We start from the raw sequence: 13,281 nt of genomic DNA on the forward strand, positions 1-13,281 counted from the left end.
GGGTCCCTTTTCCTGCCCGCTCGTCCCCTCATGTGCAGCCGCTGACTTACTGCACCCCCAGTGCGGCACACAGGATTCAGCAGCGACCTTGGTCTGCACAGGAGCAAGGACGAGCAAGAGCCTTTCTGCACACCAGTCCCTGCAAACATCAAGCGTTATCGCCTCTAGAAGCAGACAGTGTCTGCAAAACTGTGCCGTTAACTTCAGACAGTGCAGCCACTGAGCAGAGACTGAGCTGCAAAGTGAAATCACTGAACAGAACTAGTGCTGTTCTAACTCAAACCAGATAAGCTTATTCCAAGAGGACACAGATACAAACTCACTAAAATGAGTCAAGTTTTTAAAGTAAAAAATTTTCAGTATTTATCAAAGGACCTGTTCACAAACCTATTCAAACCTGAATTGAGCACACTTCCTATTGAAGAAATGATTGATGTAACTATAAAGTTACATATTCTGGAATCCAATAATTTATAAACTATTTTTAGGTAAACTCCAGTCTTAATGAGGAAGTTAAAATAAAAGCATTGAGATATCTAGATTACTAATTCAGAAAAATTAAGAGGAATTTTGCTTTCAATCCAGGTCAGTGCTGGAAAACTTCAACTTAAAAAAAAGTATAATTATACAAAAATAAAACACAGAAATTTGCTAGGATGAGTAAGGTATTTTTTCCATTTCTGTTTTTCACCAAACATTTAAAAGTTAACTGCAAGCGAACTTGAATACATGCTTCAGTTTATTTCTTTATTTCTCCTATCTGCCAATGAAACAAACAACAAAACAAAGAATACAGGTATTTGCACACCTCTAATCATAACTAAATTACAGAGTCGCTAATTCGACTGTCTGAAGTGGAACACATGAAACACCTTTGCAATTAACAGCAGTTTTGCTTAAGTAACAAAACACGATTAGGAAACTTGTTGGCTAATGAAGTTTGATTATATAAAGTATTATCCTTCTGCAAATTCTAATTTAAGCATTTACAAGGATTTTTTTTTAAAGCTGTCATTTGGTATATTTCAAAGTGATATTGTAGTGTTAATTTTTATTATAAAACAAGAAAAAATATTTTAATCCTTTTTAGAATCAACCCTACCAAAAGTGATGCTATGCAAAGCCAGAAACATTCAGAAGCAGTTCAGTAAATCAGGTTGTCAGAACTGAAATAGACAGTTCTAGATTTCAGTGTCCTGTCATGGTAAGGTGAAACATTTTTGTATTTCCAGAAATAATTATCGCATACAGAAGATACAAGGGTTCGTAAATGGGCACAAATGCAAAGTGTTTTAAAAGGACTCGAAAGGCCCATAAGCTTTGGTAAGATTATATGAGAGCCCTACTCCAGACCACGGTTTGTGGTTGGTTGATCAAGATGCATTAATCTTCCAAGATATCCTTATAATGTAGGATGATGAAAATATCAATACATAAATTACTGTATCAGTTAAGGAAAAAAAAGAAAAGAGAGGGCCAACCACACTTCAGTAGGAGAAGGCAGACTGACTGACAACTTAGTAGGAGGAATCAGAAGTAGAGCAGGCAGCTCTCCTTATGTAAATATGGTTCTAAATTCCTGAATATGAAAGAATTAAATTATTTATTTGAACAGCCCAAGGGTGGAAGGGAACCTAATTAACTGTTTTGTCAGAAAATCTTTCTGTTTCCCATTGCACATGATAAACATAAGTTTCCTAACTTGTAAAGGTGGGAGGCATTTTGAGGCTCTTGGTAGCAGAAAGTCTGAAAAATTGTAACGTGAACTGATAATGGCTAAGATTTGCAGCAAGCATAAATGCAAGATAATTAAAATGAGACAGATGGGGGGTTGCAGGTAGCAAATACCTAACCTGAAAAAGTATTTGGTCCTGGAGGTGAAACAGTCAAGTAACAAAACGCACTTTACTGTCCCAAATTTCAGCCCACATATGCTAAGTACGCAGAAACAGAATAAATTTACAAGAGCAAAACCATCCTTATTCTTTCTTTTCAATGAATATTATACCAGCTGTAGTATAAGAATCGTTCAGGGACTAAGTTACCAACTTCTCCGCATTTATACGTGAATCAAATCTTTTATCTTTCCATAAACAAATAAATTACATTGCCAGTAATAAAATACTTTGCTACTAGAAAAAACAAAATCACTTGTGTAAAGAGAATCTTTTACAGCTAAATTCACAGGATATTAGTTTGCTCAATTAGTTTTCTCAACTGTAAGCTATACAGTTTTGTAAGCTCTCCTGCTATGATTATGATCTTAAAATCAAATATACGATTCTTCCCAACGTAAAGTGAAGCCAAAGAGGAATCAAACTGCTTTTAGTATGTTTATAAATAAATTTTATGCACCAAATACAAAAGAAATATTTAAAATAATTACATTATAGCAAGGTCAAGTAGTACTATAGTAACGAACTCAGTAAAGTGCAATGCTCAGTGTAAGCTCTTCATCAGCGGAAACAACACTGGAAAGTTCTATGTTGCCACAGGAAAAAACTCTGCTGGAAGGAGGGATAACTAATTCTGTTAAACAGGTGAGACTAATGTTAAAAATGAGCAACTTGTTTGAAGTTAAAAAACAAAAGTTTTTTTTCAATTACACGTTTCCCCATACTTGCAATTGTTTAAAGCCTGTTTCTTTTGGCTGTCAGTATCTCTGGCATGCTACTTAAAACAAGACACAGCTCATGGTTTCTTTCAGAACTGGCCTTTCTGAAGTCTTCAGAATACAATTCAAGCATACTAGAAATCTGGGTTGAAAGTTACATGCTCCCTCTCCAGCAGTCAGAACTTACTCCCATATCATATCCTGTTACGACTTGATCTTGTACACTATCCTAGGAGGGTCAATAAAAAGAAAGCAAGCAGCTTTTTATTTGGTGGCAAATAAAGTTATCGAGATATATACACACAACATTCATCATAGGTATATCTAGTGGTGGTCCAGTTTAACAAATGTTTTATATGTTGCGTAAGCAGTCTTAACTTTATTCTTTTTCCCTCTAGGATATGAGAGGGGACTGCACCACCACTAGATATACCTATGTTGGGTAGAATAATAGCCAAACACTTCCAAGCCCACTCTTCAGCACTTCTCTAAAGAAAAGATGACAGTACCTGGTGACCTTGCAACAGCTGCTCAGCAAACTGACGCACTTCTAGTAGTAGAAGAGATATTAAAGAATTTCTTAATGTGTTGTTCCTTCCTAGCAAAACCAGCATGTGCGACACAGCATGCAGTGCCTGAAACTAAGGAGAAATAACAGTAAATTTAATCTTCCAAAATATGTCTCTGTCTTTACCTCAAACAATTACCTTAAGTAAAAATGGGATTTTCATAAAATTTTAAAGAGAAAAGAGTCAAATTCAAAATTTTAACATTTAAAACTCTATTAATTACATACATATGAGATCTATGAGAAACTCACATCCATTACCTAGAAACTTTCCTTTCTCAAAACATTATCACTATAGGAAACTGCCATATGAACAAACTCCTCCACAAGCATGAATTCCCCAGGAGGAGGCTTTTCAGCATTAGCTGTCATGACGCCCATCTCCTGTCATAGAAAGTGCGTTACTACCCTGCACGTACTGTGATTCTGTTTGTCAAAAGGAAGACAAATGAACAAATCAATTCTTTGGAATTCAAACACATGAGCAAGTCAAGAGCTATACTGGAGTTTTCTGTCAATACAGTTATCTGAAATAAACTTGATTAAATGCTGACTGATAGAAGATACACTATGTTTTCAAATACAAACAATTCTCTTTCATATTGTTGTTTAACAAGCTGTAACCAAGGAATTTCTCCTGAACCACAGGTGGAGTGATGTGAACTTACATGAGAATTATATCAGTAATTTTTTTTCCCCACAGTCTTTTCTATTAAAAAAATTGAAAAACTGCTTTCTTTGTTCCCTGCAACGGAAATATATAGTTATTATGTAATGAAACATACCACTCTACAAAGTACACGACATTATTTTATAAAACGCTACCATAAGTAATTATAATTTCTATAGATAAATGTATTGGAATTCTTTAAAATAAAGAAGAAATACACAATAAATAACTATAATTTGTATTTTTATATGTATACCACTACAACATTAATATTCAGTATATCTTTGTATTTTTCATTGACAAAAGGATAGTCTGACCCAAATCTGTATGTCTAAGAGTAACTACCGTGTCTTAACCACTGAAAAGTAGACAATCGCATCCTATTAACAATCTAGTTTATTCTTCTAGCCAGCTCACGTGTTACACACACACATAAGAATAAAAATACTTGCCCACCATTTACGAGTTTGCATAGGATGAATCTTCCCGGAAGTCATTTCCCAACACTTGAAAGGCAGGAAGGTGACAGTGTTACTCAGCATGGGTTTATTAAGGGGAAACCCTACTTAACCTAGTAGCCTTCCTACAGTGAGATGACCAGCTGAGTGGATGAGGGGAAAGCAATGAATATCATTTACCTTAACTTTATTGTGGTTTTCAACCCTGTCTCCTGTAAAATTGTTACAGACAAAATTTTGGGCTGGGTAAGAGGACAGTGGGATGGACTGAAAACTTCTGCTGTTTTAAAAACCTTTGATTAGGCAGCTTCCTATTTACCGTTACTGCTTGTCTGCCTGATCAGAAGGGCAAGCTGCCCTGCCAGTTGACACAACACCTGTTACAGCCTCTTACAGCTGAGGAGTTGGTTATCATCAGCCCAGTACAAGACAATCTCCTATTCACAGTCATAACAATCAAACTTTAATAAATCTCTGCTGTTAATCATCTCTCTTCAGCATCTAAACCTAAACAAATATAAAAAGAAAACTATGAAATACAGACAAGTCTTATGGTCAGAATCAAATCTGCAGTCAGAGAAAGTCAACAACTCATAATGAAGAGAATTCGTAAATTGTACACATACAGCTTTGAAAATCCATGAGATTACAAAATCTTTGGCGCATACATTTATGAATGATTTTAAAAATGAAATGTGAATGAAGGTGAGATACAAATAGGTTTCTGAACAATTAAAATGATAGTATAGGTTAATGTAACGCATGGACCTACATGTGCTTTGAGGATATATGAATTCAAATCAGCCTTCTAGATACCGGAAATGTACACCCTTCCAAACAAAACCATGAGTCCTCTTCCTAAAAATAATGTAGACATCTACAGTTTTTTCCATAAAAATCTCCACTCATTTTTACTTCTTTTTATTAATTAAGGATGGACACATATTTTAGAGTTTATATTTTCAGAGTGTAACATTTGAGTATACTTGCTAATTTGCCTTTGGCAAGCACGTAAACCAGACGATCCAGAGCAGTTTTTTGATGTGCCCAATGAACACACTAAATGTATATATTTGCAAACAAACCTGATTACAATTATTCTTTTTTAAGCTCTCTATTTGCTTATAAGATTTTTAGACAGGTAGTGAAATGATGAAAATTTTTTTTTTTAGTCATTAATACTGACAGTTGAGATTTAATTAAAATAGTATCTTTCACAAAATTTCCATATCCTTTCTGTTTGTCAAGAGTTATGATTTTCTAGGAAATGTACACCCTTCTGCCACTAGTCCTCTTGTAGGATTAGATAACAGGGAATAGTCAAATTTAAAGCCTGAGCACCTACTAAGGGAAGCAAATAGGGATTTTTTAATAACAGCACTTAGGGTATTTGAGATATGAGTATTGATACCACTGAAAAATCCCACTTGCTAACTGATTTATTAAAGAGTGTGGATTTAATATTGTATTTTGGTAGATCTCTTAGTATATTTAAGGAAATAAGGAGAAAACAAAGAATTAAGGCTAAAATAACGCTCTTAGCATATAAGCAATAAATCTGTAAACAGCAAACAGAAGACTGTTACAAAGAAATGCTCACCTATTGCTATTAAACTGAAAACATTCAAACTGATAATAGTTGAAATAGTATGCAGTTTCATTAAAGATAAAAGCAAATCTTCAGCTCTCAAATCTATCAGACGTTAAAAAAGGAACAGAAATCGGTTAATCCTTTGGGCTTGCTTAATGATATGGATGAAATAAAACCTGTGCTCTTCAGGGATTCTCAACTAAAAGCAGTCAGAAAATTAGATTGTAAAACACATACAATCAGAAACAAGAAAATAATGTTGCCTGGCCCACTGTTCAGGAGCTGCATCATCTATCCCTAATACTCTTCCCACACGCTGGTTTCTGCTCTCTTCTCGTGATCCTAAGGATGCAGAGCAAGGGAGAGCAATGCTGTGCCAATAGCCAGGAAAGATGAGTGGGTTGCTGACCTGGCTGTTGAATAAATAATGTCAATCTTCTGCTTGCCTCAAGCATACTAATTTGGTCTCTCCTTCACCCAGGTACTGATTTTAAAGCATTCTGGAAGGTATTTTTGACCTTCCACTTCTTTCCAAGTGATTTCAAACCGACTTCGTTGAGCAAAACAAACAGCACGCTCCTATGAGCCTTGTTTCTCCAGGAAATTAGGATAAAGATCTTTACTTATGAATTATTTGTTTAGAATTAATTTACCAGAATGTGTTAGACTTTTCTCTAATAACCATTATCCAAAACTCTTGAGTTTAATTCCTTCATGAATTGCACAATTCACTACACATCAGAACTGTGAAAACCACACCTTAGTTTCCGTTTCACTAGTTTACAGCTTTCATGACAACTAACAGCTTTCTTCCCCAAGTGACTGGCACATCTGGCAATACAGGACTAAGGCAAATAATAATTACAGGTATCCTCAAACTGTGAGTTGTTAAAAGCAAAACAGTATTTTTGCCTTTGCATTCACATCATCCTCGCCCTTTTGCCTTTTTAGTCCAACATGACTTCCACTAATTCATCAATGTCTACTGAAAAGTTTCACTTTTATACAGAAAGCATTAGTACCCCTTTTATCTCACTGTCATGTTCCTTCCTTTATTAATTTGCTGGTTGTCATTTATCTCTCCTCCTGTTTATGCTGCACTATTTCTCCTATCTTCATGTCTTGGGATTTGATACACATTATTTCAGGTCTTTGCTCTGTAAGCCTTATCGCAAGCCCTTGCTCTGCCCTTATCCCATCATAACCTTGTTCTCTCTGCTCTTCTAAAACTGATGTTCTCTGCTAGGACCATCAGTTAGCTTCACTGCTGCAAGGTGCCTTTTATATTACAGTATTTCGATAGTTTTCTGCAGAGCTTTAGCTGAAAAACATTCTGACAGTGTGACATACAACAGCAGCAGGTCTATCTGCAACATGTTTGACTGGATGCACCAAAAATCTTTACAAACACCAAGCTAAAATGCAAAAGGGATGAACATTTTTTTTAAACTTTATTTTATAAAGAAAATATTCAGAAAAGGTGAAAAAAATAATTAAAATTAAACCAAGATATTTCAAGAACTGGGAAAGAATAATTGTAATACAGCACCTGCACGCTGTGCAGTGTGTGGAGATGGAGAAACAAATAACCTGCAATCATTAAGCTACTATATATTCTGAAAACCAGAACACTTTGGTGAATGATGCTGGAAAAGCCAGAAATGCCACCAGTAGATATCATGGTACTCACTGAAAGAAATGTGCAACCTACTGGCTTAAGTACAGCTTTGCTGAATTTTTCTAGTGAGGAAGATCTCCAATGAAGTGTACTACATGAACTTCTCCCAGTCATCTTTGCTGACCATGAAGCTTATATGTCAGATTGAGAGTGTGAAGGTGTCTTTTTTTTCCTCATCACGGACTGAAAATATCTTAGGTTTGTTTCTTCATGGCTGCCTAAAAGTCACTCTCTGATTCACTCATCAGCAGAGTCCCTCTGGATCAATATATGCTTTTATCCAACCCAATACGATTTCCCTAGTGAAAAAGGCAGTAATTACTGCATCTGATAGCTCCTGCCCACAGGCTAAACTAAGCCAAGTCAGCTGCTGCTGCCATGTCAGCAAGAAGGAGGATGAGAAACCACAGAAACATCTGTGAAGGAGACAATGCACTTACAGCCACCTTCCTGTTCCCCCTCTTACTTACTGTTCTTCACACCACCAAGCCTTCTGGCAGAAGCAGATTTCCCTGACTATTTCCTAGGTGTTTACCCTCTCCTTCCCTGCACATGGAAAAGCTGTTGCTACTGCTGAAGTAAGGACCACGGACTCAGCACACCTCAGAGATCAGATCACACAGCTCAGATCAGACTCAGCACACCTGTAGAGACTGGACTGTCCTTAAGTAGTGTGTCCTCTGACTGACATATACAAACCTTTCCCCTCCTCTTCCTGTCAAGCCTAATACTCAGTACATAGCCCAACTTGGTGCTACTTCTCTAGCTGCTTTCTTATCCAGTTACAAAAGATTAAAGCATTAAAGAACATCATCTTCAGTTTCACTAATGTTTTTCTAGTATGAGTTCCATGACAAATGCTTTATGGAACAATGAGTACATAAATGCACCAAATCTTCCACATAAACCATCAACACAGTTCATTTTACAAAGAATGCTCTTACGTTTTTCTGCCATGATTTACTTCTGTTGCATTTAAACTCATGTTGTATTTTATATCATATCTAAATCTGTTACTCTTTTAAGTGTATGTTAATGAGATAAACTGCTACCCAGGTAATTTACTCTTAACCTTCACTTTCAAACATAGAGCATGCTATATTATAAATTCTACAGTTACAATAATACCACTTCCAAGTCTCTGATTCAAATATCTTTTCACCGTATTTCAGTTTCGCTTTTTATTTTCTTTCAGTTTTATAGATTAAAGACTTATCTTGTCTTTCCCTTTTCAGGCACCTTATATTTTACTGAGTTGGATAATACATATAAAACAATGACACCTAGTTGATTGGATAAAATACATATAACAGTCCCTGTTGTGAGTTTCTGTAGGGTTTTTCGGGTTCTTTTAAAATAAAGTAAACCGACCAAACAAAACAACCCAAAAGCACAACCTTTAGGATTGTAGGATGTTCTTAGAGAAATTTTGGGCTGCAAATCAATGTCATGTGTAATTTAGTGTCTACCTGAAAACAGTAATACCCACTTCCATATTAAAACCAAGTACCTTGCTTATATCGCCTCACCCCAATCACCCTTATGAAAAAGGCAACAATCTTGAGAGCATGCAAACACACATATCATGAGTTCATCTGAAGACTAAGTACAAGACACTGATGTATATAGGAATGCAGTGGACTACTGAAGACACTTGGGATCCTGCAATGCTGTCTTAGCAGAGATAAAGGATGCCTGTATCTTCTCTGGATTCAGGAAATAGGCATCTAAATATTCACCCAAGAGGCTGCATCCAGTAAATATTGTCAACAGGACGACAGTATCAATTACAGTTAAATAAACAGCACTCGCTGCCACATCAGACAACTCTGATGTTACTACTGCCTGTTTTTTTAGCTATAAATATTCTATTGATTATGAAGAAGCAGCTCCAGATACAAAGTCTACCCTGCATGAAAGATTAAAATTTGTACTACTCTTGATTCTTCCTTCTTAACTAGTCCTGGTCAGAACCAGAGAGGAGTGAAGAACTGCCTATCTGCCTGCTGATGCTGAGTTGCCAAGCAGACCCTAAGTGGTTGCAGAAGACCCTAAGCAAAAAGTGTGAGCTCACTCAGAGCAGAAGAGTTCTGGATTCCAAGTTTTAATCTGAGGACTGCTTAGAAAGAGTCACAGGATAAATTACAGAAAACAGGTATTCTTTAGCTTTTAGGTTTTTAAACTAGATTTAGTTGGTCATCCTTAAAAAAATACAGGGATGTAAATCAATGTCTCCTTTGAGTGTCTTACAATTTAGACAGTGCCTGCAAATACAGATGGATTTCTGATGTTTACTTCCCAATCCTTCACTATTCTTCCCTCTGATCACAATATTGAGTTACTTTGAATACCACTTGAAGATGCCAAGAATCTGGCATGCATACCTAGAAAGAACAGGGGCACCTTGTTCAGGGATGTGGATTTCACTGCAGGAGCTGAGCTCTAAAAAGTTAGGCAAGAAATACTCAACTGTCTTTGCAACTAGCTGTATATAACAGGCTCTACACAGCTTACTTTTAATTTCTATCCTATCACCATCACACAAACACACACCTTATTTGGGTGCACAAAAATATTTCCTAGAGAAGCATGACACATTTAAGCCATGAGAGAAGGTTCATTAATAAACAGGCAAAAGAACAGGGAAACCCTAGGATTCTCATTGCTGAAGTATGTACACACATTTTAAGCAATGATTGTAGATTATCAAAAGCCCCTTGAGATATACAGCCCCTTCAAAGACTAGAGGACCTAAGAGGTAATTTTCCCCCGAGACTAAAGAAAAAAAGCACCATCTCTGTTAAAAGCAACAAAGGGAATTTTTCCATGAAGAGAAAGACAATCCTTACAGCAGGAACAGCCCTAGACCTCCATCTAGAAGTGATGAGAATGGAACTGATACCTAGGGTAAGTAACAATGTGACAGAACTAAGGTAGTCATATAATCCCTCTGAATAACCACCTACTATGGGTACTCCAGACCAAAACCACAGAACCATTTTAGGTTCTTTTGTTCAACAACATGGCTAGAACAACAGAAAACAAGGCCCAGATAGAATTCAAATGCTTTTACACAGGCATGATAAGTGAAGGGATGAGGGATAGGCTTTGATGTTGCTTTTTCACAAGTCTCAGCTCCAAATATCACAGAGATGCCAAAGAAGCAAAATGACACTGCTAATGCAATGCTAAGAAAATTAAGACAGCTTTGATGGAAAGACGTTCACTGGACAGAGACCAGGGGCAGACGAAAAAAAGAAACAGCTTTTGATATATATTTCCTAACACATTAATCACAAACAAGAACTTCCTGTATTCTTGCATTAGGGGCCTGGATATATTTAATTTGTAAATCAGGAGAACAGCAAAGGTCTATTCCATTCCTTATTTCTCCTCCTAGTTGAAATAATCTGTAATACCCTGAATACTAATTATTCACTTGGATAAAAACAGGAAATAACAGTATTTGTTCTTAGGAAAAGAGACGGTCCTGACAAAGCATTATTGGTAGGTTGAAAGCCATGAACAAAACTTTGTTGCCCTAATGATAAAAAAAAATAATCCTGTTAACTTCATCCTGTAAAATCTTCTGTAATTGTAGCTTTAATGCATGATGTATATTAGCTGAGGCTGGCTGAGGCAGCAAGGTGGACAAAAGTCTAAGAGGCAAAATTTTCTTTCATTCATTCCTGTGTAGTTACTCCTATGATCCACTTTACTGAAGTAAATGAGAATCAGTCAGTTTGGTGATTGCTTTAAACTGTAGTGATTTACAGGACAAAAGATTTTGATTACCATTTGACTTAAATAACTCTCTACACAGGACCACAGATTGCTGAGAAAATTTAATTCAACGATCAAGAGAGTGAAATATTGACTCTTACTAGACCATGAAATCCTGGCAACACATTTTAATATTCATATGAATGAACTGCTGTTCCACTATTTAAGCAAAATGGATGATAAAAATGCATCATGTCTCAAGAGCCATGATATTCCGCTTGAGACTTGATTTAGGAAAACTGAAGCCTACTAGTTTCATACTTGGGAATCACTGGTGACATGATATTTTAATTAATAATATTTTAAATATTATGTGTCCTTGATCAGGCAAGACTCCCATAAACCGATGAGTTAAGTACTGACCTGGCAATTGCTTACAAAAGATACTACAAACTATATATGGCCCGGGAAATTCATTATCACCCACAACTAGTTGGAAGCATGTATTAAATATATAATGCAGCATGTATTACAACCAGCAGAATAAGTTTGTGATTACTTTCTTCCAGACACTTTCAGCCATTAATGAATCACCCAAATGGTATCCTAGGTAAGAAAAGATTCAAAAACGGGGTTCTGATTAATGTCTATTTCAGTGGCACAAGCACACTTTCACATATTTAAAAACATAATTACGAATGAGATTCAAACAATTCTCTTTTGATTTTCACTGTACTACATTTCAACTTGTTATTTCCTTGAAGAATTGTGACTCCTTTCTAACACGAACATCCAGTTAAGCCATTAAACCACTACTCAGAATTCTTGCATTGCTTTTCTGTTAAATACATCAACAATCATATTTGAGCATTTGATTTTAAAGACTCTTAGATGGAATATAAGAGAGAGAAAAACAGAAAGAAACAGTAAAGTCACAAACAGGATAAGAAAAGCTCCTTGTCATGGGTTAGGGCTGGACTGGCCACCAGAGGAATGACAGATGCTCTCTGTCAACACCTCTTCTTCCCAAAGGGGAAAAGAAAAGGAATGAGAGAGAGAGAGTTAACAATTGGAAAACTTAAACTGCTGTAATGAAAAGAATAACAATAAAATAAAAGACATACAAATATATACAATACCACCCCACCTCACCACCAGCCCCCGCCCCCAATGGCTATCACTTCACGGTCACCACTGATGCTGCAGGGCAGATACTGGGGAAGTCTCAGTCTGGACTCTGTGGCCAACAGGAACCAGATGCAGGATTTGGATTCCTAAACTGGATTCAGGAATGCACGGATTGGGATCAAAGGTAGAACAGACAGAGAAGTCCTCAGACGCTCGCCACCAAAGAAGAAGAGCTTGACCCTTGTGATCCCTCAAACTTTATAATAAACATGATGTCTATGGGTGGAACACCTTGTTGGTCAGTTCAGGGTCACCTCTCACACGGCACACAGGACTTAGCAGTGATCTTGGTCTGCAGAGGAGCAAGGATAAGCAAGAGCCTTTCTGCACCTTTCAGTGCCTTATAATTAGAAACACCTCAAACAATAGGACTCAACGACTACTGCAAGTAATTCTGCTGCTTTTTTCTTCCTTTACATCTATTGTAGAGATATAATTACCTCTTCTCCAGTTCTCAAAGGTTTTTTAAATTATTTAATTTGCTACACAAAATGCTGGGATTGCTTTGGAAGATGAGGTGGTAAGTGTAATCCACAGCCATTTCTCTCTCTATTCACTTCTTGAAGGCCTTTCTCACAGCCTTTTGTCCTCCTTGACAGCTCCTGACAGTTTTACAGGTGATGATGGCAAAGGGAAAGTTGTGCCAAATACTATAGCTCCATTGGTGGCTGTCTGTACAAATGCTTTTTGACAGTTAGTAAGGTTAGATACAACAAAATTCCTAATGTTTTTATACTGGAGGGATTTAAGCATCCTCCTGGTATGAAAACTCATACGGTTTGACACTCTTT

The 13,281-nt window shown here is 36.6% G+C and overlaps 1 protein-coding gene across 1 annotated transcript in view; it reads right to left on the reverse strand.

Moving 5' to 3' along the window:
- Nucleotides 1–13,281, reverse strand: part of MEI4 (meiosis-specific 4 homolog (S. cerevisiae)) — a gene marked incomplete at its 5' end in the record, with an annotated part of 66,268 nt that overhangs the window by 40,306 nt on the left and 12,681 nt on the right. Inside the window, one exon of the mRNA XM_010136256.1 lies at nucleotides 3,124–3,255. Within this exon, the coding sequence (XP_010134558.1) occupies nucleotides 3,124–3,255 (132 nt within the window). The remainder of the gene's footprint in view (nucleotides 1–3,123; nucleotides 3,256–13,281) is intronic.

This window comes from Buceros rhinoceros, unplaced genomic scaffold (genome assembly GCF_000710305.1).
Source record: "Buceros rhinoceros silvestris isolate BGI_N320 unplaced genomic scaffold, ASM71030v1 scaffold2545, whole genome shotgun sequence".
In the NCBI taxonomy this organism is placed as follows: Eukaryota; Metazoa; Chordata; class Aves; order Bucerotiformes; family Bucerotidae; genus Buceros; species Buceros rhinoceros.